Source organism: Mesoplodon bidens (genome assembly GCF_964165515.1).
Source record: "Mesoplodon bidens genome assembly, chromosome: 6".
In the NCBI taxonomy this organism is placed as follows: domain Eukaryota; kingdom Metazoa; phylum Chordata; class Mammalia; order Artiodactyla; family Ziphiidae; genus Mesoplodon; species Mesoplodon bidens.
This window is the reverse complement of record NC_138162.1, coordinates 39011516-39037549: the sequence shown is the minus strand read 5'-3', so window position 1 is coordinate 39037549 and position 26034 is coordinate 39011516. Positions and strand designations below refer to the sequence as shown.

The 26034-nt window shown below is 41.4% G+C and overlaps 1 protein-coding gene across 1 annotated transcript in view; it reads right to left on the bottom strand.

Annotated features, from left to right (window-relative positions):
• The window catches only part of HSD17B3 (hydroxysteroid 17-beta dehydrogenase 3), a gene marked incomplete at its 5' end in the record, with an annotated part of 53166 nt that overhangs the window by 16275 nt on the left and 10857 nt on the right, over positions 1 to 26034 (bottom strand). The window contains 8 exons of the mRNA XM_081236968.1: positions 3417 to 3566; positions 7010 to 7075; positions 7687 to 7768; positions 8847 to 8881; positions 11759 to 11794; positions 13036 to 13103; positions 14352 to 14459; positions 16247 to 16322. Coding sequence (XP_081093094.1) covers positions 3417 to 3566; positions 7010 to 7075; positions 7687 to 7768; positions 8847 to 8881; positions 11759 to 11794; positions 13036 to 13103; positions 14352 to 14459; positions 16247 to 16322 — 621 coding nt within the window. The remainder of the gene's footprint in view (positions 1 to 3416; positions 3567 to 7009; positions 7076 to 7686; positions 7769 to 8846; positions 8882 to 11758; positions 11795 to 13035; positions 13104 to 14351; positions 14460 to 16246; positions 16323 to 26034) is intronic.

Here is a 26034-nt window from a genome sequence, read left to right as displayed (position 1 = left end):
TTTTTATTTCCTTAACTTTGTATCCATATGAGATGATGAATGTTCACTAAACTTATTGTGGTAATCATTTCATGTAAGTCACATCATTTTGATGTACACCTTAAACTTATAGAATGCTGTATGTCAATTATATCTCAATAAAACTGGAAGAAAAAAATTCTTTTAAAGAGTTAATGAATGGAAATGAGTCATAGCAAGGTGTAAATTATTATCATGGAGTATTTGCTTTGAAAAGGAGGGGAAGCCTCAAGTTGAGGCACAAATACCTAATGCTTTTCAGGCAAGAGGTACAGGCCTTGGAAGGTTCTTGCCCTCAAATTACACTTGTGTCCTATAAGGCAGGTCCCGGCCCCCAGAAGTCATCATTTTGTCCACAGTGTGATCCGGTTAATCCAACATTCCTCAATCTACCTACAAAACAACAGAAGTTCAACTAGAGGAAAACCTGAGCCTTGTAGGCAGCTTGAACCTTCAGATTTTTGCAGTCCTCTGAGGTATCCCAAAGCAGGAAACTAAAGGTGGTTCCTGGGAGCCAAAGTAGAGCTCTTCTTCCACTGGCCAAGTCTATGAATCAATGCAGCATCTTCAAGAACTTCATTTTTCTCCCAGACAGAGCTTTTTTAATTTCACATCAAAGTCAAGCCCTTCCATTAGCTTTGTCTTGAACTAAATGTTCTGGCTTACTGAAGTCAGCCATAAATAAAATAAACTGAAATCCCAGGTCCCCAGAAAATGTTTTAAAAGGCCCCCTCTCCCATCCCCATCTTTATCTACCTTCTTCCAACCTGGAGACGCCATGTAGAAGGAAACAGAAAAGGTTTGGCATCAGGCAAAAATGGACTTAAACCCTTGCATCACCTTTACCAGCCAGGTGGTCTTGGGCCATCTGATCCATCTGAGCTTCATCTGATCTGATCCAGCTCTGAGCTTTGGTTTCCTCAATGTAAAAGGGGAGCCAAATGTTCTGTCTCACAAGATGTTTAGGAGAATCAAATGAGGTAACTATGAAGCCCCAAGTTCCACACGGATTCTTAGGTAGAGGCTCCAGTCCCACCTCAACTGCTGCCCCAAAACTCCTTGAGGGTAGAGAGCATCCTGTCTTTGCCTCACCTCTTTGAAATGGAAGACTTGCTTGTTTACTGGTTGATTCCACTCGATTACCCATAACTTTAGATTCAACGATCTTTCTAAACCCTGGCAAATTCAAAATTGGTTTTAATGGTTTTAATGATTTATGTGTTTTCCTTTGTTTTCTCTTTTGCTTCACCAGGCACAAAGACTTTTTCCTACTGTTTTTGGCATCTGTTTACCAGTAGAGATTAGCATTTGTTACATAAGAAATCAAAGAGAAAAGTAAAAAAAAAAAAAAAAAAATTCAACTTTCGACATCTAGAATTGAATTAAAGTATGTATGTAGCAAGACAATAGTCTTGCAAGTCATGCTATTGTCTGAAGAAAACATTTCCTAAATGCTAATGGATTCCATTTAAAACATCAATATCCTGGAGGACTAAAAGTATGGAGTTCTGCTAAGGGGAGGAGAGGATGTCTTATCCACTGGAGCTACCTAAATCCCTCTGAGATGAACAAGATGTGACCCTGGGAAAGCATACAAAAAGCCTGTACATTTTCTGCCCTGAAGATGGTGGGAGGTACAAGAGAGAAAGAGGAAGACGTGGCCAGATGTGTGTCCTCTGATATGTGTGTCCTCTGAGCTTACACTGGAGGGCTGGGGGCCTGGGATGAAGGATAAGAAAGTGTGATAAATAACTAATGGCAGCAAAGGAGGGTTTATTGCCTCCACTCTTCTGGAGTTCAGCCACAGAATATTATCTCAGCGTGGCGAGGTAAGTGCTGAGACTTGGTTTTCCAGCATCCCTCAGGTTCAAATTGGTGCTGATGCAGAGTAGAGAGCCAGAGGGCCTCTGTGAACCAAAGCTGCAGATGGACAGCTGGCCTCTAGCTGGATGAGGGAGGTAGCAGAGATTCAGGCATGTTCAGCCATCAGTAGCTGGGGAATGCATTGGCCTAGCCAAAAGGACAGAAGGAGTTATCCCCACACCCCCCACAGACATAAACCAGCAAGGTGAGCAACCATCAGCTAGATTAGAGACACCAGCCACACACACTTAAGGACCAGCAGGAGATCATAGGGACTCTCCCCAGTGTCATTTTAGTGAGAGAGGCCAGAAGAAGGGACACTCAGGCAAGACTGAACATTTTTCTCTAAATAATGGACAGCATATTTCTTAAATGGACAGTTTAGATTATCAGATCAAGCTAAGTTTAAACTCATTAGACATTCCACTAATTTGTTTTCGTGCCACACAGCAAGTAGTGGTCTGAAGAAAAAACAGATCAGCAATAGGCAAAATAAAGATCTTATATTCTTTCTGCTTGTCCACTTTGCACTGTGTGTTCAAATGGTGATTCTGCACATTGTTGAGATTCTACAGTAAAAGTAGCAAGTAATCAGCTAAGACAATTCAGTATCTCTTGCCAGAGTCTCAGTACTGAGTCCCAGGAGACAGCTGAATGCTTTGGGAGGATTTAGTGCAGTGACCCATGAATCTCTCTAGCACCAGAGAGAGAAAGAGAGAAATAAAGAAGCCTAATTCCCATGGTAGAAAAACATATGAGGCAGAGGAGAAAGTTGACATATGAAGGGAAGGTAAAAGATCTGTCTAAAATTCTTTGGTGATGATGGAAACAGAACTACCCTGACACTGTTTGTTTGTTTTCAGTATTAGTGTGAAACTCAAGTCTACCTTTGTTTCATGTTTGTGTTTTTTCCTAAAAGCAGCCCAGGGATGGTAAGAACTCCTCGTGCCATATACTTCAGACTTTATTTCCATGTTTGATGAAGTCCGTGGTGTACAGGAACCAGCTTGTACTTTCTCACGAGAGCCAATTGTGAGCTCTCCTCCTGAATTCATGTGCAGTGACAACACACTGGTAGCTTAACATCAGTCATGGAAATCAGCAAACGCTACAAATCAAGGTGTTTTGTTTTATTTTTGGTTTTTTCCTGGATAGTTAAACATTTACTGGCACAGAGGGCCAAGGACATCGACAGCCCCTACAGGGAAGCACCCTGTGTTTTGGCCTGACCTTCACAAAGCTCTGGGAGCCGCGTTTCTTTCTGAGGGCAGAGGTGAGGCAGCCAAGGGTGAGATTTGCCAACTTCAGAGTTATCTATAGGCTGGGCACCCAGCGCTTCAGCTTCTCCTTCCCCTTGCTAGATACACCTTTTCACAGGCTGGATTACCCTCAGCAGCATACCTCTGGCATCACTATCCTTACGTGACCGAGAATGGCTGAAAGCTCCAACAGCAAGGAAGAGCTGGCTAAGCCCTGCTAGGGCCCCCTGCTTGTCTGTCCTCTCTTGCTTCAAGAAAGGAGAAGTTATCAATTACCAAGATTTCATGGGCGAGGCAGCCACAGGTTTCGTCTCCAATCGTGACATAATTCAGTGATTCTTTAACAAACTCATCAGCAGTCTTGGTTATCATGTTGGTATTTAGATACTTCGTCATTGGGGTTGAAACAGCATATGGGGTGAGCACCTACAATGGGAAATAAAGACCGTAACACGGGAGCAGTCTGCCCAGCCCTGAGAAACTAATACCCATTTTACCATCCCTTCATGTTTCAACTCTGTTCTCCCCCTAAAAAGTCTCAGGATACTATATGATAATAGAACAGTTAAAGGTATAGAACGAGCACAGAGCTGGGAATCAAAAAGGCCAGTTTCTGGCTTAACGTGGCAACTAACTCAAGATGAGGCCTTAGCCACACAACACCAAGTGGTTCAAATGCACACAGGGTGAATGAGGAGCTCTGTCTTACAGCACGGTTCCCCAACTTAGAAAGTGAAAATGCAGGACACCCAGTTATATTTGAAGATAAACAATGGAAAAATTTTCAGTTTAATTATATCCCAAGTATTGCACGGGATATACTTATTCTCAAAAGATTATTTGTTATCTGAAATTCAAATTTAACTGGATGTCCTGTGTTTTATCTGGCAACCCTATCACAGAAGTTTATTTCTAACACATATAACCAAATTGGAGCATTTTCAGGTACTTTGGATTCCCACTTTCACACTTCGGTTAGGAGCCAGGAGTGGCACATACCTCATAATCTTTCCTGTCATGGTAAGAAAAATAAACAACAGCACACTGTACCCTGAAAACCCAATACCATGTTTCCACTGGTGGTCTCACCACCTTGTGGCCTGGCATGAGGTTTCATAATGGTGTTTCTTACTTTATTCCCAGACACAGAGGCCTTGGCATCTTTAGGGAAAAGAAAAAATATCCATGCTTGTTTTCTTTTTCTTCACATCACCTTTGAAATTTTTGTCACATCACTTTTTTTTTCCTCATCACACTTGAAATTACGTTGTTTCATAATTTAATCCAATGTATGTCAGTCAATTCAATTCAATTGGTTCTCATGGAAATGAATGCAGTTATTAATTTGCATAACACTTTTCTTCCAAAGATCTCAAAGTGTATTCTTAGAAAAATATAAGAAGCTTGTATTTTCAAACCCAGTTTTCAGATAGGGAAATAATAAAAAGTGTTTCCGGGGCTTCCCTGGTGGCGCAGTGGTTGAGAGTCCGCCTGCCAATGCAGGGGACACGGGTTCGTGCCCCGGTCCGGGAAGATCCCACATGCCGCGGAGCGGCTAGGCCCGTGAGCCATGGCCGCTGAGCCTGCACGTCCGGAGCCTGTGTTCCGCAGCAGGAGAGGCCACAGCAGTGAGAGGCCCGTGTACCGCAAAAAAAAAAAAAAAAAAAAAAAAAGTGTTTCCATCCTTACAGTGAGTTTTGGTTGACAAAACACCTTTATGTATAAAACAAGGGCTCAATAAATATTGGTTAAATTTGCATACTTATTTATTCATTAGATCTTCACAGTAACCCAGAGAAGCAGCTATTATAAACCTCTTTTTACAGATGGGGAAACAAGCTCACAGAGTTTAAGCAGGCTGTCCAAAACACTCAGATGATAAATGACAGCACTGGGATTTGAAAATCAAACCCAACAGTACAGTACATACTTCCTCAGGAATTTTACAAATATTTATTGAGCACCAATTACATGCGTGTTTGGAGAGACCAGCTGGTTTTCAGAATGTCACAGCGTCTCTTCCAGGACTTGGAGCAGCTCCGAGGCTTCTGCATGAGGGAAGGGGCTCCCTCCCCCTTCCTCACCTCCTCCCACACCTTCTGCCCCACAGAACCCAGTAACTTAGCAGCTACAGCATCTCTAGCCCTCAATTATCAAGATCGAGATGATGCTAAGACTTGATACTCAACACTGATATTTAGTGTTGTTCACCAAATATTTCTAGTTCTTCTTTCTTCCGGACACATGATAGAATTGTACCTCCTGGGTCCCTATGGTTGGGTGGGTCCATGTGACCAGATCTGACCAATGAGTATGAGCAAAAGTGACATGTGACTTTTTTTTTGGCTCCGTTAGGTCTTTGTTGCTGTGCACAGGCTTTCTCTAGTTGCAGCGAATGGGGGCTACTCTTCTGCCACTTTTTCTTTGACATGTCAACTGACAATATCCAAGATGGCGGCTGCTCCATCAGCCTGGGTCCCTGCGTCACTACAGTGAGCTAATCCCCTCTGACAGTTCACAGTGAATGTGTAGCATGAATGAGAAATAAATCTTTGTGGTTTTAAGCCAATGAGATTTTAGGGATTTTTTTTTTTTTTTTTTTTGCGGTACGCAGGCCTCTCACTGTTGTGGCCTCTCCCGTTGCGGAGCACAGGCTCCGGACGCGCAGGCTCAGCAGCCATGGCTCACGGGCCTAGCCGCTCCATGGCATGTGGGATCTTCCTGGACCGGGGCATGAACCCGTGTCCCCTGCATCAGCAGGCGGACTCTCAACCATTGCGCCACCAGGGAAGCCCTAGGGATTATTTTTTACTGCAGAAAACTTAGCATATATAAGGTGGAGCTGTTGCAAAAGGAATCCGTCCTCACCTGGGAGTTGGAGAATGGATAGAAGGGAAGAGTCTCTTTTAGGTGAGACTTTAGTTCAGCAGGGCAGAGAATGGGACTGTAGTCTAGTGACAAGTCTGTTACAATCACTCACTACAACTGGGAAGATGATGTTATTTACAAAGCTCCTACTATTAACTCATATCTGCCTGTTGAATAAGCTTCATCCTGTTGCTGCTTAATTTATACTGAGATACTCTCACCTGGGTATTTTAATTGAAAATCAGTATGTGCAGCAGTAATTTAAAAAATATAACTGAGTGTGCCTTTTTCACTCCTAATAGTATGTCATCGAACTTCTTCCCAAACAGTTAAGCAAAAACCTCTGTAAACTGTTTATTCCAGGTTCCAGAAACCATTTAGAGTTAATTGTGTTGCTGAAGGAAGCAGGTCCTATTGCTCAGCCTACAGACAGCAGTGACAACCCAGCTTTGTTTACAGTTAGGACAAGGTCAACTCCATGACCACTCTGCCATTGTAGGGGAAATGGAGAGCAGAGCGCCTCTTCCCCAAGTGCTCAAGAACCAAAGAGTGGAGATCTCTATGTTCCATCACAGATGAACAGCCCCCAAGTGAAGCACCCTCTCCCCTCTTCCAACATGGACCAAGTGCCCAGTTTTCTTTTGTTCCTTCTCCACAATTCCTCCCACATGAGCCTGTCTCCTCTCTCTAGGTCGGAGAGTAAAGGATGCTTAGACAAGAACCTATTTCTGTCCTGATGCAGCATTGGGTAGCAAGTGTTTGTGAGCACTCACTCATCCCACCCCATTTCCTTCTCCAGCACCCAGAGCATGGTGAGGGCAGCAGCAGGCAGAACCACGGTGGCTCCGTTGCCACCTCTATGGTCATAGGAATTCACATGGTGTCAGCCAGACCCCCTCTCCTGGTCACACATGCACAGCCTGTCCTGAAGGAAGCAGTGGCCCAGGCTCCATGGGGATCCAGAGTTCCCATTCCCACGGACTCAGAACTGTTGACCTCACCTGGATAATGATTCCTTTCTCTTTATATTCTGCTTGCAGTGCCTTGGAAAATGTGCACACAAAAGCCTGGAGCAAGAAGGAAAAACACCTAAGGACTTGATTCTCTGTCAGAGCCAATTCACTCAGATTTCAAAGGACACCACAGGGAGCTTATCTTCTTCACCTTAAAATGCAGCAGTTTGTCTTGATGTGAGTTAGAACTTCATTTCTTGGTCTGGGAAGAGCTCCCACAATGAGAAGGAACATAAGTTTTGTAATAAATACATACCTAGGGCCACTGCATATAGATACCCTTCCCGGGGGAAGCTCTGCCTTGTCTAGAGCACCCACAGTTCCAAAGATTTGTTTTATGGCTAGGGCAAGAGGACACCTGATGAGGCCTCTGGGATGGAAGGAAACTACAATGTTACTTGCTAGCCAGAGGAGCGCAGGGCTCCCAGGCAAGGAAGTGAGTGGGAGCTGGAATTCCGTGGGGGCTGCGCTTGCCCAGCTGTGCTGCTGCAAGGCTTCATCAGCCCAGGGGCAGCATCTTTTTCCAATTTGCACCCAGATACTAGCTAGAGAGTGCCTCTAGGCAAATCAGTCCATCGCCTTGCCAGATGATCCAAAGGAAAATGCTAAATGGGAAAAACAAAAGGAAGAAGGAGAAGGAGGCTTGGACTATACCTGTCACTCACCTTGGAAGCCGAATATGTGGAGTACAGAGGCCAGGGAAAGAGGGCCGCCCCGGAAGATATGTTCAAGATGAGACCTTTCCGCCTAAAGGGCAAGAAACAAAGTTTCAATTGCTTTGCTGCCTGATTACACCTTGAGAAGGAAAAAAATAAAGGGGCTCATGTGAACGCTGGGAAACTTCCATCCTCTCTAGGTTTCCATGTGTGCTAAGTGTTCTGCTTTCAAGAACCGTGAGTGGAACTTCACCTCAGTCATGAACTACACCACACCGTGATGCCACTCAGCAGTCAGTTGACTTCAAGAGCTTGTGACTGGAAACAGGGGCTCTGCTACAGCAAAGATCCACCAGCAAAATGCAGAGAACCAACTCAACTCGGACAAGACTCAAGGGGGAAGTGATCCTTCTCTCTCAAATGTGACCACATGAGCTCAAGGTCCCTTCTGACTCATAAAGATGACCCACAACAGGACAGATGTCATATGCAGAATCCTGTCTTGGGTGGAATTTGACAGTCCATCATCTGCTCACACAGGCACTCCTACACAAGTCTCTGGGATTCTTACTTACCCTTTTGAAATTCAATATCCTTAATCCTTCCCAACTAGATGGATTCAATCCAGAAAAATCAAGAAACTTCAAATAGGAATACAAGGCCAAGCCCCTTCTTTCTCTAGGTAAGATAAAACTATTAACCATTTGCTTTTAGTGAATACCACCTGAGAAAAACCAGCTCCCAAATGGGCATTGTAATAGAGTGATTTAAAACATGGAATAAATAGAGACACTGATGGGGTGGTGATTTTTACCCCAAAACTGGAGTATTCATTCTGATAAGAGCTGAAATGCATAATAACAAAGAGATGGTCTTGGTCTCAGGCCAACTTCTGAAGTTTCTTTTATACTCACTGTGAGTTAATTTTTTTTAACACAATGTCTGCTGAAACTGCCGTTCTCTTCCTCCTTCCAGTATATGCTACATTTGACCTGCAAATATGCTTATCTGCTTGCAAAGCTGGCCTGGTCCAACCATAATCTCCATGTCCTTTCATCATAGTTTTATAATTTGTTAAAGCAGCAGCAGATGAACCCTATCCCCCTGATCCTCAAGTCAGCTGATTGCCAGGCCAGGCAGACCATGGCTTTTCCAATGAAAGACCTTACCTTGATTCCATGTGTTTCAGAATCAGCTGCGTCATCTATAAGAGAAGGGCAAAGTTAAGCCCTGACAAAGGAACTAGGTAGCAATGTGCCGTGGGGACTTAGGAAGTAGGTGCTGGAGGAAACTGGAGAAACAACTTCATCCTCTCAGATGGCCTTGAAAATCTGCTGACACTCATTGGAGGTAATTTTGACAACACTAGACTCTGGTTGGAATCCATAAAAGGCAACTTAGACAAATGGCAAACAGTTCAGAGGCCTCTGGTTTCTTCTTCATAAAACTGAAGTCTTCCTGGAAAATGAAGGGAATGAAAAACTATGGAAATTGGCTTATGTCTGTGGGACCAACACTGAGGCTCCCCAGATACCCTTCATTCTGGGAGAGAGGCAAAAGTAGTTTGGCCATTACAAAACTCACACAGGAGTTAGAATTAGGGGACTGTCAGGAAACCTAACAAGTGTCCATGAGTGTCTCACATGCAAGGTATGAGATGGAGAAGGACATCTCTTCAATTCAACAGCAGCCTCATTGGCAGCCTGCAGGTGGTCTGTGAAGTAGCTCCCTAGACACAACATGTCTGCTGGTCTGTTGGAATTACAACAGCGTTGAAAAATCCCTTCCCCACCCCAACCCACTGTCCCTGGAAGAAGTCCTCCCTGACAGTTCTGGAGCTTAAATATTTCATTAAGAAAGCTTTTCATGTCAAATTTTAAGGCACCCATTTTAAGAATTAAGAAAGAGGCAAACCCATGGACTGAAATGTTCTTGAAAGTACAATTGAGTGGAATCAGGCCTTGTCTTGGGAGCAGGTTTGAGACAGAGAGGATCCAAACAGATGGGGAGAGGCAGAGAAATAGAGGACACTGGGGACCAGAAGACAAGTTTGCCTAATTTTTCATGCTGTCTGGGGCCCTGCATTTCCTAGGAAGGCCCCTAAGCTCATCCCTGGGAGCCTCCAGATAATGTTTTCACTGCTCTGGAGAAGCGGCAGGGGTGGGAGTGGTGAGGGCTTCCTAGTCTGGACTGCCTTCTGAAACCCTGGATTTTGAAGGAGGTGAGAGATGGATGAGGACTAGATCATGTCAATACCCTTTCCTTGCTTCTCCCAACTTCATTAAGGATATACTTGGAACATTGTTGGACAGCATTTCTCAGTCTCCCAAAAGCCTGACTGGGTGAATGATCCCAATTAGAGATACAACACTGGACTTTGTGGGTCCCTGTCTCAAAGGTTCCAGTATTTAGTCTCTTATCCCACGTTCCCTTTGCCCTCAAACTCATTCTCCCATCTGTGCCCTTGATAGAGAACTCTAGTGTTTCCAGATGGTTCCTTTGGAATAATTAAGTGATACTAGTCATGCTTCCAACCAGCGTGGCCAACTTGGGCATTGCATACTTAGAAGCTAAACTTCAATTTGTTTTCTTTGTTACTTAAGGAAGTTAGTGTCTACAAAGATATAAAATAATTTTTTTGAAAATCAAAGCATTTCTCTGCTAAAAGAGTCAGAGGGTTGTCAAATACATTTGGGAAACCCTGTGATCAAATGGACCAAGACTGAAAGATCAATGTATCCATTAATGTGAAAGATTTTAGTGGTAAGACTGCAGACAACAGTGGAACATATAAAACCTTCAATTACATCAGCTGGGGATTTTAAAAAGCCATTGATTGCTCAGCATAAAAAGAATGTATGTACCAATAAAAACTGAGCAGGAAACTATAAAATACTAGTATACTTACAAAAAAAAAACAACCAATGATGAAAATAATTTTTGTCAGCTCAACTGCAGCCACATGAAAAAAATTTTTTTTGGTCTGTTCAACATCCATCTCCTCTTTTTGTGTTGATAGGAACCTATTTTCCTCTGGGAAACCAGTTCTCCCCGCCAGTCCATGCTGTGAAGACGAGACAGCCCCCTGCTGCTCCCCAATAAGGGTCCCAGTTCCATGAAATCAGTCATATCTGATTCATTGCTGAAGTTCCATTGGACCATCCAGAGTGGTTATGAGGGCTGCCAGGCACAGCTGTGAATTTTGTGTACTGAGCAAGGTGCCCAGCTGTGGGGGTGAGTGTGGGCTGAAAGCCCAGTGTTCACTCACAAGCCATTTAGAGGGCTCTCATCATTCAGAGGGAAGGGAAATATTGTGTTCACACAAAAGCATCATCTACTCACCAAGCATTGGGCTATGTCCACTCTTAAGCAGCACCTTTCTCCAAATTGTCTGCCCAGACAATTTGTCTCCCTTTTTCTCATTCACACAAAGACACAGCATAGGATAGCTTTGTGGTACTCATGCCTATAAATGCGTATGCAGTTAATTCTAATAAAAGGACCTGAGTGCTGAATGGCACCTGACACATCAATTAGTTCAATACTCTTTTAATAGCAGATGAAGAATCTGAAGTTCAAAGGGGCTAAATAGCATGCCCAGTGCTGTCCAGGAACTGATCTGGGATCAGAATACATATGAACTTGAACTTCACTTCAACAAATAGTTTTTGAACAACAAGAGTCTATAAAATCCAAACCACACCCTCTGTCCTTTTTCCAAACTGAGTGAGCTTTCCTCTATTTACAAAGACTAAAATCACAAGAAGATACTAATTTGTTTTAAGTTGCTTTGGAATCCTGAATAAGTTTCATCATCATCAGGCCTAATATGTTCTGACATATGACAAAACTGAATGCAGAAAAAGGATTCAGATGCTAGGGAGAGTGAATCCACTGTATTTTCTTGATGAAAACAGAAAAGACAATTAAAAGGCTACTACATGGTCTCTCAGTTCAATTTTAAAGTACAGCTCAATTTTAAAGAATTCTGCATCTACAGGGAAGGGGCCAATTCTCCTGAGTTGCCAAATCCAACAGCTACTACATTTTAATGCACTGAGCACATACATTGATCACATACCTTCACTACCGAGGTGATGTTACAGTGGATGAGGCTCTGTAATAAATAATCACAATCATGAATCAGATCATTTGAGAAATTCTCTTGAAAAGTATTCAGTGCTAAACAACCATGAAGCAGGCAAAAGTGTGTGTCTGAGTGGTTGCCTCAGCCTGCAAATCAGGCTCCTAGTTGATATTCAGAATGCACTAGAACGGGGAAACATCTGACATCCACACTATGATTCTATAAGAATGTGATCTCGAATAGAAGTCAATTAAGAGTTTCCTTGAAAATTTCGGCAGGAATACGGAAACAGTTTTTCAAAGGGAGATGGTCAATTTCCAGCTGAAGGAAGGGAGGTTAGTATATGTGGTCTAGAAGACAATAGCATAGAGATTAGAAAGGTGAATGGTTGTATAACACAAGGTATACAGGTTCCGGGCTACAGAGGGCAGTTAAAGAAACTGCTAGAATCACCCAAGACAGACAGAGAGGAAAAGAGGGTCAGACACATAGACAAGTACAAATGCAGACGTAAATAAAGAGAAGCAAGAACGGAACCTGCTTAATGGAGAGACACCAACTTGTGCCGGAAACAGGGACCGTGGAGTTAGACGTGTGGCCCGTGAGGATGTTCAGCAGGGTCCAAGCAATCTGGCATTATTTGTCCATGCAGTAGACGTGGGGCCTACACAGAACCTTAGGAATACTTGTGGGATTGGGGAGTAGAAGCATGCTAGCCTGTTCAGAATTGTTATAACCCCATTACTTCAAAGGTCAGGGCCTGGGGAAGTGTCGAAATATAGTGCCTTCGAAGACTGTTAAATGCGCAGTAAATTTGCTCATGGCCAGCAAGGGCAGTCATAGGTCCGAGTCAAGCTGGCTGAAATGACAACAACCCCAACCACAGAGTCTGTGCAAGGGGCTTCTATCACACTGAAAGTGGAACGAATCTTATTACCTGGGAAGACAAAGAAAGCCATGAATACAAAGCTATGAATTTGTTAGGCAGAATTACCCCCTTAGAAAGCAAAGTGCAGAGCCCCGAAAGACTGGCATAGGTAAATTTTGGTGTGTGGAGAAGAGGGAAGATGTCCTTATCCTAGAGATAGTCATGAACAGCGGTACCCTTGACTGTGTATCAAGTACTCAGGCGAAAAGAAAGGGAGACCTCCAGTCAGCCACCTGGAATACAGAATACAATCCCATTATCCCCTCCCGGCCCTGGTGATTAACCAGCCAGGGGGCTCAGGACCACATGAGAGGAAAACATCCACAGAAGAGTATAGACCTACCTGGATGTCATCCGGCATGTTAAGGAAATGACGCGGGAGAAGGTTTGGAAGCATGCCGACATTGTTGACTGACCAAAAGAGACAAAACAAAAAGATGTCAGAAGAGCCCATGGCAAATGTCTATTGAAAGCCTTTAAAATTGTCATATTCAACCCAGGAATTCTTGGGAAGTTTTCCAAGGAAACATGTACAAAAGATTTATATACAAGGTTGTTCATTGCAACATCATTTGATAACAGTGAGGAAACTGGAGAGAAAGAAATTGTGGTCCTATAATATAATGCACATAAAATGAATCATGGTGGTGGGATGCAGTGGAGTCATTCAAAACTATGACTGCTCAGAGCTTTAAAAACCTGGGAGAACATTAGTGATGTATGATTTTTTTTTAAATGTTGCAAAACAGTATGTAAGTTTAATCCTGATTTTGAAAATATGTGTGTATGTATCTGGAAGGATATATACCAAGATGCTATCTCAGGCTGTCAGGATTTCAAGAAATTCATAGCTCTTTTACATGCTCATCTGTTATTTCCAGTTTTCCTGCAGCACGTTTTACACTTTTATTAGTAAAAATGTAATTATTCTAGAAATCAAAATCTTCTTTCCATGTACAATACAAACACGGTATTGTGATGTGGTTACAAAACAGATTGTCTATAAATTATCTCAGAAAAAAATTGCATCTCATTTCCCAAATGAGAAAGTCAGTCCTCAGATAACCACACTGACTCACTATTTCATGGATCAATTGCAGCGATGTTTGTTTGCCAAACTAATTCCTTTAGGCCAAAGTTTCCCTCTTCCTGCCAAATGTCGAGATCAGTTCAGTGAAAGAAAAAGAAATTTTTTTTTTTTTTTTTTTTTTTTTTTTGCGGTACGCAGGCCTCTCACTGTTGTGGCCTCTCCCCATTGTGGAGCACAGGCTCCGGACGCGCAGGCTCAGCGGCCATGGCTCACGGGCCCAGACGCTCCGCGGCATGTGGGATCTTCCCGGACCGGGGCACGAACCCGTGTCCCCTGCATCGGCAGGCGGACTCTCAACCACCACGCCACCAGGGGAGCCCAAAAAATATTTTAATACTAGGAAATATGGTTGAGAAGATTGAAATATGTAGATTTGCTACATTCCAAAGTCATATACAAATTTGTTAATCCAGTAATTCCTCTTGAAGAACTGAACTTTAATATTTGGTTTAATGCTACAGCTTACAGTCATGGGTTAAGTTTAAGCTACTATTGAATAATCAAGTATCATTAAGATAATTGTTTCACTGACTTATTACAACAAGCTTTGCATTTTGTAATTTATTTACCTAAAATTCCAATTTCTAAGTCTTCAAGTTTTTCTTTAATATACTCATAGATGTCATCTTTGGTAAAATCTGCTTGTATAATCTTCACACTACTTCCTATCGTCCACTCTGCATTAGAGACAACAGTTATTTTTTAATGAACAGGAATCCAAATCCCCCTTTTGCCCATGTTCTCCCAATGCTCCTATACTACCTGAACAGACACTTAAGAGCACAAGCCCATCACCTTAATGCGAAACAAGAAATAGCCTCGGATAAATGCTGGGATGTGTTAAAAGATTTGTGAATGATGGTTTCTGTGTGATTCTAAAAGTCACTACAGTGACAAGTAAAGACATTATAACAGATTTAATGCAGTGGTTCTCAAAGCAAGGTCCACAGACCACAGCATCAGCATCACTGAGAACTTGTTAGAAACACAAAATCTCAGGCTCCACCCCAGACCTACTGAACCAGGAAACCCTGGGAGTTGGCCTGGTGATCTGTTTTCACATGTGCTCGGGGTGACTGTGGTGCATGCTCAAGTTTCAGACGCCTGGACTAAGGGCTGTAAGAGCAAAGTGCAATGCCTCTGCTCAGTGAGTGTCAGGTCCTCGTCACATACACTCAGAAACCCTTTGTATTTGTCCAACACTTTAGCATTTATAAAACATTTACACGCACAATATATTTTTTAACCCTCTCAACAACCTTGTAAAGTAGGTATTTTCTCCATTTTTCAGAGGAGCAAATTAAGGCTCAGAGAAGCTTACTAGCTTGACCAAGGGCACCCAAACTCTGCTCCCTCCAAGTTCAATCCTCTTTCCACTGTTTTATGTGAACTTGCCCTGTGCAGGAGCTCTCTCTTAGATATAAAAGCAATGGGCAGATCTCCCAACTGCTGCCTGCTTAGCTCTGGAATTAGACCCAAGATTTCTGGGGCAAGTGATCTTAAGGCAAAGTTTGGGGGCAGTTCAAAGACACTACTTGCTTTTCAAAAGGATGATGAAAAGTACAATTTAGCACTGTAAGGGAAACACTGAAGAATGTCCTAGTCCTGGGTCAAAGTTATTTCTGATATCCAGACAGAAAACAAAAGCAGAATTCACTGGTTCAAGGGCACTGAGCCTCCTCGTTGTGACTGCTCAACCCCACACCTCCCACGGCCTTCTCTTAGCCCAAATTCTCTCCAGAGAAATAAGGCCCTCCCCCAGATAGCCTGCTATGGTCTTCACGAGTCTTCATAGTTGAAGACTCATTCCTTTGAGTTAAGGAATTTATCAATTACTAAATTAGTAATTATTATTAAAATGCAAATGCCCAGAAAGGGATATGATGATCATTATTAACTAAGAACATGTCAGAGTGGATCATAATAATAAAGCCTTATAATATAAATGCTGTCTCTTGGGGTTGTATAGTGTACAACTTTCAAAACCATACATGGCAGCCCTGGATCAAATCTTTTTTTTTTTAATCTAACAACTAGCAGTAAGCATTGTCCCTCACCCTACTGCAAGGAGCACAGCATAGACATAGGGAAGTGAAGTCCCAAACACAGATCCTGCTTTTTAAGGGAGTAGCAGAAGCAATCAGACAGCTGAGGCCCCTGGATGAGGGAGTCTGATTTTAGATATGGAGACGCTAGACCAAAGAAGAGAGTAGACCTATTTGTGGGGTGAGTCTGCCCCTGCTTCATGCAGCCTGAAGAGCCCCTGGTGAACTAAACTGAAGTGAACTAAAGCCACTTATATCCTGCACTTAACTTTGTAAACTGGGCTCCCTTAAGGAGGCTGGTACCCCAGCCTCCAGAGAGCAGACGTAGGGATGCTGACAGATGTCTCTATGGGCAGGACAGGAGCAGACTTGGCTGGTGGGCTCCACAAACATCTCCCTTATTTCTTGGGGTCACTCACCAATCTCTGCAGCAATGGCCTGTAGTTTTTCCGGTGTCCGGCTGATAAGCACGACATTGAGTCCCTGTCTTGCTAACTGAGGGTAGGGACAGGAAAACCAAAAAGGAGATGATAAGCAGACAGGGAAGGCTTGTTACATTAAAGGTGAGTTGGGGCATCACTCAGTTGGTCACAGGGTGATGTGCTTGCTTCTCCTGAGTTTACATATGCAGAATGTGACAAAGGTTTCTGGGTTATGAGTAAAACAGCCACACTGGGCCAGGCTAAATGTGACATAACAGTAGTTTATTTGCATGTGTTTATTATGTGCCAGGAACTATTATTCTAAGTGCTTTTTTGTACAGATCCACCATCTGAATGCCCTCCTATCTAAACCACCTATGATCAGATGTGTGGTGGAATTCAGAATTTGGAGGATTTTATACTATAATTTATGTAACAGGGTCTAGAGTAGCATCCCATAATAAAAAACTATTTCTGCAGCGACTTGTGAGCTGCTTCCTATTCACAAGAACGTTCTTCCTGTGGTTCTATTCACTTGGGCACAGTCATGAACCTGAGCCCTTTCTTTCTGTTTTCTGGCTCCCAACAGGACAGAAAATGGAATAGGAAACTGGAGGGTAAATAGATGCTTCCCTGAGATCAGAAGGAACTCTCTTCAGATTGGACACTGCTTTGACTCATGGGGGCTGAGCGACAGTGTGCAGAAGTGGTGTGCTTGAACATAGCATAGGAGACAGGTAAACGCAGTGTGCCGAGTTGTCATGGACAGGCCCAGACTCCTCACACCAAAAATGCTACAGGTGAGAAAAGATAGAGCTTTGCCTGAAGACAAATGGAAAAACCAATGTTCATTTAAACAGAGACACGTAAAATAGATAGCTAGTGGGAAGCAGCCGCATAGCACAGGGAGATCAGCTCGGTGGTTTGTGACCACCTAGAGGGGTGGGATAGGGAGGGTGGGAGGAAGGGAGACGCAGGAGGGAAGAGATATGGGAACAGATGTATATGTATAACTGATTCACTTTGTTATAAAGCAGAAACCAACACACCATTGTAAAGCAATTATACTCCAATAAAGATGTTAAAAAAAAAAGACAAAAAAATTTTAAAAAATAAAATAAAATAGAGACAGACAACATTTGAGTTAGTGACAAAGGGCCCAGTTAATTGAAATCCTTCTCTATGGTTTTGATTAAATGAAACTGTTATATTTTTAAATTGTGGTAAAATACACATGACATAAAATTTACCTATAGGGAATGTTTCACAATTATGGGATGTTTCACAATTTGTGTGTCATCCTCGCACAGGGCCCATGCTAATCTTCACTGTGTCACTTCAGTTTTAGTGTATATGCTGCCAAAACAAGCACTATGCCAGATTTTAACAAGGAGTTATATTATAGAAAACACACAAGAAGCTGAATTGAAGACTTTACTATATAGTCTCCAATAGCCAATATTCAAACCTGTGGTATCAGAATCATTCAGGAAGACGTCAAAAATAAACACCAATTCCCACCAAAACCATCCAATTAAGAATCTCTGGAGCTGAAGCCTCAGCATTTACATCTTTTTCTATTTTGATTTATTAAATTATACTATTAAATACACAAGCACATTCTCCCCGTAAAAGCTGTCACTAAGCCACACCCATGGTTCCATTTCCCCACCACCGCTAGGCTCCCGCTGTCTTTAGCTTGGTGTTGATCCTCCTTTCTAACTTTCTCTCTGCATCTACATGTATCTATAAGTACATACAGAAATGGAAGTTTGTTTTGTGGGATTTCTTTCTTTTCACACTTTATAAATGGCATTATAACCTTGTCTTTTTAACTTAATGATGTGTCTTATCTCTAAGTATTGTATCTAGTTCTACGTCAGTCCATGCTGAGCCACATTTTTATTGCCTCGTAGTGCTCTATAGTTCACTTTTGGGTGAGCATTTAAGTTGTTCTGAAGTTTTCCTATTACTAATATTGCTACAGTGAAAACCCTTCAATACTGCTCTTTGTATATACAAGTGAATTAATTCCTAGAGTAGATAGCCAAGGAGAAGTGAAATGCTGTGTTAAAAGGTACATGCTTTTTAAATTTTCACAGTATTGGCAAAATATCCTCCCTTCAAACTGTACCATCAAAAATACAGTTTCTACTTCTCCACACTCTGGCCCATATATTATATTAGCAAATTTTTCAAACTAAAAGTCAAGAAATTACATCTCTTTACTGTTTTGCTTTGCACTTTTCCAACTATCAGTGGGACTGATTTTTTTTGTATGTTTATATGTGAATTACCAGCATATACCCTTTTTTATTAAATTTTTTGTTGAAGTATAGTTGATTTACAGCATTGTGCTAATTTCTGCTGTACAGCAAAGTGATTCAGTTATACATATATATATATAAATTCTTTTTATATTCTTTTCCATTATGGCTCATCATAGAATGTTTTGTTCGTTTGTTTTTTGTTTTTCTCTTTTTGTGACTGGTTTATTTCACTTAGCATAATGTCCTCAAGGCTCATCCACGTTGTAACATGTGTCAGAATTTCCTTCCTTTTCAAGGCTGAATAATACTGCATTGTATGCATACACCACATTTTGTTTATTCATCCATCATCAATGAACCTTTAAGTGCATCTTCTTTTTTTAATTTTCCCAGTATGTTTATTTTTTTAATTTTTATGGGAGTATAGTTGATTTACAATGTTGTGTTAGTTTCTGCTGTACAGCAAGTGAATCATTTATACATATACATATATCCACTATTTTTTTTAGATTCTTTTTCCATATAGGTCATTACAGAGTATTGAGTAGAGTTCCCTGTGCTCTACAGTAGGTCATTATTAGTTACCTATCTTATATATATAGTAATGTGTGTATGTCAATCTCAATTTCCCAATTTATCCCCCCCTACCCTCCTTTCTCCCCTGGTAGCCATAAGTTTGTTTTCTACATCTGTGACTCTATTTCTGTTTTGTAAATAAGTCCATTCATACTGTTTTTTTTTAGATCCCACATATAAGTGATATCAAATGATATTTGTCTTTCTCTGTCAGACTTACTTCACTCAGTATGACAATCTCTAGGTCCATCCATGTTGCTGCAAATGGCACTATTTCGTTCTTTTTATGGTTGAGTAATATTCCATTGTATATACGCCCATTGGCAGAGGAATGGATAAAGAAGACATGGTACATATCATAGAATATTGAATATAGTTCTCTGTAGTATACAGCAGGACCTTGTTTATCCATTCTGTATATAAAAGCATACATCTGCTAACCCCAACCTCCCAGTCCATCCCTCTCTTAACCCCCTCCCCCTTGGCAACCACAGGTCTGTTCTCTATGCCCGTGATTCTGTTTCATAGATAGGTTCATTGTGTCATATTTTAAATTCCACATACAAGTGATATCGTATGATACTTGTCATTTTCTGACTTACTTCACTTAGTATGTTGCAACTCTAGACATACAAGTGATATCGTATATTTGTCATTTTCTGACTTACTTCACTTAGTATGTTGCAACTCTAGACACATCCATGTTGCTGCAAATGGCATTATTTCATTCTTTTTTATGGCTGTGTAGTATTCCATTGTATATATGTACCACACCTTCTTTATCCATTCATCTGTTTATGGACATTCAGGTTGTTTCCATGTCTTGGCTATTGTGAATAGTGCTGCTATGAACATAGAGGTACATGTATCTTTCTGAATTATAGTTTTGTCTGGATATAACCAGAATATACCCATTGCCCATTCTACTGTTGGGTTGTCATTTTCTTATAAGTTTGTAGGAACTTTATTTTTACATATACTTGGTATTAATTATTTGCCTACTATATATACAGTAATTATTTTCTCCTTTGTTTATGGTGTCCTTTCCATACATTACATAATATTAATTTTAATGTTACCAAGTTTGTGAATATTTTCCTTATTTTTTTTAGAATTTCCTTTATGATTTTCCCTAACTTCAAGGATATAAATACATTTTCCTGTAACACTTGTAGTTTTTTTATTTTTGTTGTTGTTGTTTATTTTTGAGAATAGTGTGAGGTTGAAATCATCTAGCATTATTTTTTTCAAAATGGGTGGCTCATTGTCTTGGCAACATTTTTCTATTTGTCCATCTTTTCCGGATGTGAAATGCTTATGCCAAATTCTTATATGTACGTGGACCTGTCTCTAATCTATCTGTTCTGTTCCACTGGCCTATTTGTTAACTTCTGTGCCAGTGCCACTTCTGATAATCTTATAATAGGCTTTGATATCTGGTGTCTCATAGAGGAAGTCTCTATGATTTATTATTTTCTTTCAAAATGTTCTTGTGTTATCTTCTTAGTTTAATTTTCCAAGTAAATGATAAGATTATATTTTTTAACGTTTTATATTGAAATTAGAGATATTTAAGGGAAAAGTCACATCTTTGCAGTAATCAGTTATCTCATCCGTAATATGCTATCTATTTATTCAAATCTTATGCATTCTTCTAAAACTTTTAGAAGTTTCTTCATGTAAATCTTGGACATTTCTTGTTAGTTTGCATTAGTTGGGATAACTTAAGCTGCTATAACAAATAACTCCAAAATTTCAGTGGCTTCACGCAATGAAGTTTGGTTTTTGTCTTGTATAACAGACTCTATTCCACATAGTCCTTCAGGACCCACAGCTGAGAAAGGCATTGCCACCTTCAACACTAGGTTTCTAAGATTGCCCTGGCTGTTGATATCCAGCCAGTGCAAGGATCGGAAGAGGGTAGAGAAGATATATCCCCTCCCTCAACCACCTTGACCAAGAAATGACACACATCGTTTCTGCCTGATTTCATTGGAAACATGTCACATAGACCCAGCTATATGTAAGGGAGTGTGGGAAGTTCCCTGGCTGGATAGCCACTTACTAGCTACAATTTTATACAATGGGAGAATAGGGATTTGAGGGAAAACTTAGCTGTCCCTGCCACCAATATCCTATGTTTATCTGTTGCCATTGTGAATTAAATTACTATGGATAACTAAATTGGGTCAATTTATATAATGGAATAGTATACAATACTGAAAATGAATGAACCATGTTCTACACACATCAGCATGGATGAATTTCAAAAGCACAATATTGATCAGTAAGAAGCAGATTACATGAAGACATATGAATCAATTTATATTAAGTTCAAAACAAGTGATGCAACCAAATGTTGAGGGATACACGCATGTGTAACAACTTTTTTAAAGTAAGGAAATTATTAACACAACGTTCATGATAGTGCTTACATCTGTGGGAGTGAGGAGGGGAAACACAAAGGCATGACATATGTGCTATATGACAAACTTCAAGGAAACTGGTGATGACCTATTTCTTAAGCTTGGTGATAAGAGATACTGTACTCATTTTAATTTTTTTTGTAACCACACTTAGACATTATGTACACTCTTGTTTGGTACATCTCTCTCTCTCTCTCTCTCTCTCTCTCTCTCTCTCTCTCTCACACACACACACACACACATGTGCACGCACATACAAACATGACATACTATAATGAATTTAGGATACTTAAAGCCTGGTTCAGAAAGTATAGGGTTGAAGTGAAGACACAAAGGAACAAAGCAATGAATCCAAGGAAACATAAAAATAATTAAAAGCTGATGCTTTCATTTAAGGGAAGATGAAAGAGAATAAGCTTAGAGTGCAGCTGGAGTAATTTAGACTAGAGTAACTTAGACATTAGGAAGAATTTCCTTGCTGAAATGGCATAAGACACCATCATATATTGACAGTAAATGTGTGATAATATTCAAGAATAGAGCAAAGCAGTTGGTTTTTCTTGGGTTGGGCTGAGCCAAGGGATTTTAATCCAAGGGGCCACACTGTGCCATTACCTGTAACTGACAGGAGCGATGTCTTGAGAAGTATTCTAACTGCCTTGCCTGTCACACTGGAGCTTGTAGCATCCATACTATCCCAGACGTTGGGGGTGGCACTAGAATTGCCCAGATATGGAGAAATTAAACCAGATAATCTTTAGTCATATATTTTGCTTCTAGCATTCTGTAGGCATTAACAGCCAAGAATGTATGTTTATATATGTTAAAGTGACAAGAAGTAAGTTTTATAATGTTTAAATATATATGTATATCAGTATTAAAATTTATAGTAATATAAGATGGGTTAAAATTGGTTCAATCATATAGAGGACAATCTGTCAATGGTATCCAGTATTTAAATGCACATACCCATTGAGCCAGCAATCTTACTATTAGGGATGTATACTTGGATATGTGTAAGTTTATCTTCAAGGGTGTGTCTTGAAACATTATTTGTAACTACAAAAACAAAAAGTAACCCTACTGCCCATCCCTAAGAGGCCGATAAAAGAGACATAGTACATCCCTGGGATAGGATAACCCTGAAACCATTAAAAAGAATGAAGGCCATCTGTATGCCTTTGCTGTGGCCAGATCTCCATATTACATTATTTAATGGACAAAGCAAAGTTTAGAAGAGGGTTTATGGTTGTGTGAAACAGGATCCCATCTGTGCTCATGTGGGCAAAAACTAAACATACAGGTGTAAATTCTGCTAGGAGACTATAAATTACTTTCCTTCTTTCTGGGCATGTGACTAGATGACACTCCTGGCCTTTCTTGCCCTATGTATGGCCATAGGACTGAGTGCTGTCAGTGGGCTGCAGGCCACAGATGTGCTTATGACCCAGCTCCAACCTTGAAGAGTAGCGCAAAGGCTTATAAGATAGACAAGAAGCAAGACAGAAGGAACTGGACAGAGCCACCCACTAATCAGGAAAGTCTCTGGATTGCTACGCTGAAGTTACTCTGTACTATCAACATCCATGTCAACATGTAAGTATGAATATAGCCATGGTTTTCCTTTACCTTTTCTGAAAGGAATCTCAAGACACTGTGAACACTGGTGACCTTTACAGAGAAGGGCCAGGTAAGGGCAGGGGTGAGGGAGGAGAGGTCTTTATTTCCCTTTGTATGCTTTTCTGTGCTGCTTGAGTTTTCTAATTTTATGCCTGTATTACTTTATCTTTAACAGGAAATTATCTGGGCAAAGAGATGATGGCCTTTGTGCTGTTTTCTTCCTTACACTTCTTTGAATTAAAAATGTATACATAAACATCATTAGCCATCAGGGAAGTGCAAATTAAAACCCCAATGAGATATTACTACACAGCTCTCAGAATGGCTATAATAAAACATAGCAACACCAAATGCTGGTGAAGATGTGGAGAAAATGGACCACACATACAGTGCTGGTGAGAATGGTACAAACAATCTGGGAAACAGTTTAGCAGTTTCTTAAAAAACTAAACATTCAACTATCACACCAGCCAGCAACTGCACTCCTGAGCATTTATTCCAGAAAAAATAGTCTTATGTTCACACAAAACTTATATACAAATGTTTATAGAAGCTTTATAAGTATTGCCCAAAACTGAAAACAATATCCTGTAATAAACCATAATGGAAAAGAATATAAAAATAATGTATATATATGTATAACTGAATCATTTTGCTGAACAGCAGAAAGTAACACAACATTGTAAATCAAATATACGTCAAGAAAGAAATAATGAAAGAAAGAAGGAGGAAAGGAAGGAAGGAAGGAAGGAAGGAAGGAAGGAGGGGGTGGGGGTGTTTATAAAACGGCCACACAAGGGATCCTTGCGTTGATGGAAATGTTCTGTATCTTGACTATATCCATGTGGATATCCTGAGTGTGATGTAGAATAGCTTTGCAAGATTGGGTAAAGGGTACATGGGATCTCTCTGTATTCTTTCTTACAACTGCATATGAATCTACAATTATCTCAAAATTAAAAGTTTAATTTTAAAAAAGAAGCTAAAGGAAGCTAAATAAATACAGGAAAATTAGGTAACAGTGCTTTTTAAAAGAGAATTGGGGATGTGAAGTGAGTAGATGCTGTATGGGGCTGTATGGTGCCTAGCTGGGGCTGAGATGAGCTGGGAGGCCAGAGGGGCTGGCACTGCTTGGGGCCAGCTGGGCTGCTTTTTGTACAGACCAGAGCAGCTGCACATGCTCCTAAGGACTGGGCAGAGCTGACTAGAACCCTGAATGGCTGGAACCCTGGGAGGCATTAAATATTATGTCTTTCTCTGACCTAAGCCTGTTTGGTTGTTCATAATCACTGGGTTTTCTTGTTGCCTCCAGTAATTAGAGATAGATTTTGGCTACAGATCTCCTCCCCAACAACCAGCCAGCAGATGGTGTGTTATAAAATTTAAACAAGGCTCAGACCAAATCCTACCAACAGAAACATTCATTAGTAAGCTGGCATCAAAATAGTCATGAACCTATTCTTTTTTTTTTTTAATTAGTTTCTGCTTTATAACAAAGTGAATCAGTCATACATATACATCTGTTCCCAAATCCCCTCCCTCTTGAGTCTCCCTCCCTCCCACCCTCCCTATCCCACCCCTCCAGGCGGTCACAAAGCCCCGAGCTGATCTCCCTGTGCTATGCGGCTGCTTCCCACTATCTATCTACCTTACGTTTGGTAGTGTATATATGTCCATGCCTCTCTTTCGCTTTGTCACAGCTTACCCTCCCTCCTCTCCATATCCTCAAGTCCATTCTCAAGTAGGTCTGTGTCTTTATTCCTGTTTTACCCCTAGGCATGAACCTATTCTTATAGCTCAGTGGAGTCCCAGCTTTCTGTCCCTTAGGCACTCTGTGAAGGCTCATCCCAGGTAGATATGATAATGTTCTGGGGGCAGGGTGCAGTCAAACTTCTAGCTGGTAGGGTGACAGAATCCTTCACTATCAGCAGGACATGGGGCCAAATCAGTTAAAGGCCAAGAACACCACTCTGCGATGCTCACAGATATTACATCCTTGTTCATAGGAGGGCAGAAGTGCCTGTACAATATTTCTAGCTAATCCTCATATCTTGGAAGGCACTTCCTCAGGAAAATTATTTATAACCTCTCTTAGGCTAAGGGACAAACCCTCTAATGAAAGTCAAGTTAGCTAAAGCACAGATATAGATGAACTCTAATTTAGCATCTTTAAAAATTAACTAAAACCTGGATTTAGCCAAGGTCCTGGCAAAAACAGCACACTCAAATTGGGTAACTAGAAGAGAGTTTAATAAAAGGGTGATTTACAAAGTGTGACTAATGTGTAGAGAACCCACGAGATTCTGGAGCTAATAAGGGCAGAGCTGTTGTCACCTGTGAACCTGAAAGGGTTGAGGATGAACAGTTACCAGAACCAGAGGGTGGAGAGGTCTGCCTGACAGAGGTGCGGCCTTCAGCAGAGGGATACAGCCAGCCCACAGGGAGAGAGCAGAAAGGAACCCAACCTCACACTCCTCTCTCTCTCTTACCTGTTGCCAGTATCCCCCAACCCCCACCAAACCCCACTGAAACCAGAAGCCATCTGAGGCCCTTGGTGCAGGGCAGCCTCCTAGGGCATACAGCAGGGCGAAGAAGGGCAGAGGGTGAATCCCAAGGGGCAAGTAGAAGAAACTCAACACACACCACCTCTTGGTGTGGTGGTGTATTCCATTCCTAGGTAATCTACCCAAGAGAAATAGAGGGACTTCCCTGATGGCACAGTGGTTAAGAATCTGCCTGCCAATGCAGGGGACATGGGTTCGAGCCCTGGGAAGATCCCACATGCCGTGGAGCAATTAAGCCCATGCACCACAACTACTGAGCCCGTGTGCCACAACTACTGAAGCCCGTGCGCCTAGAGCCCGTGGTCCCCAACAAGAGAAGCCACGGCAAT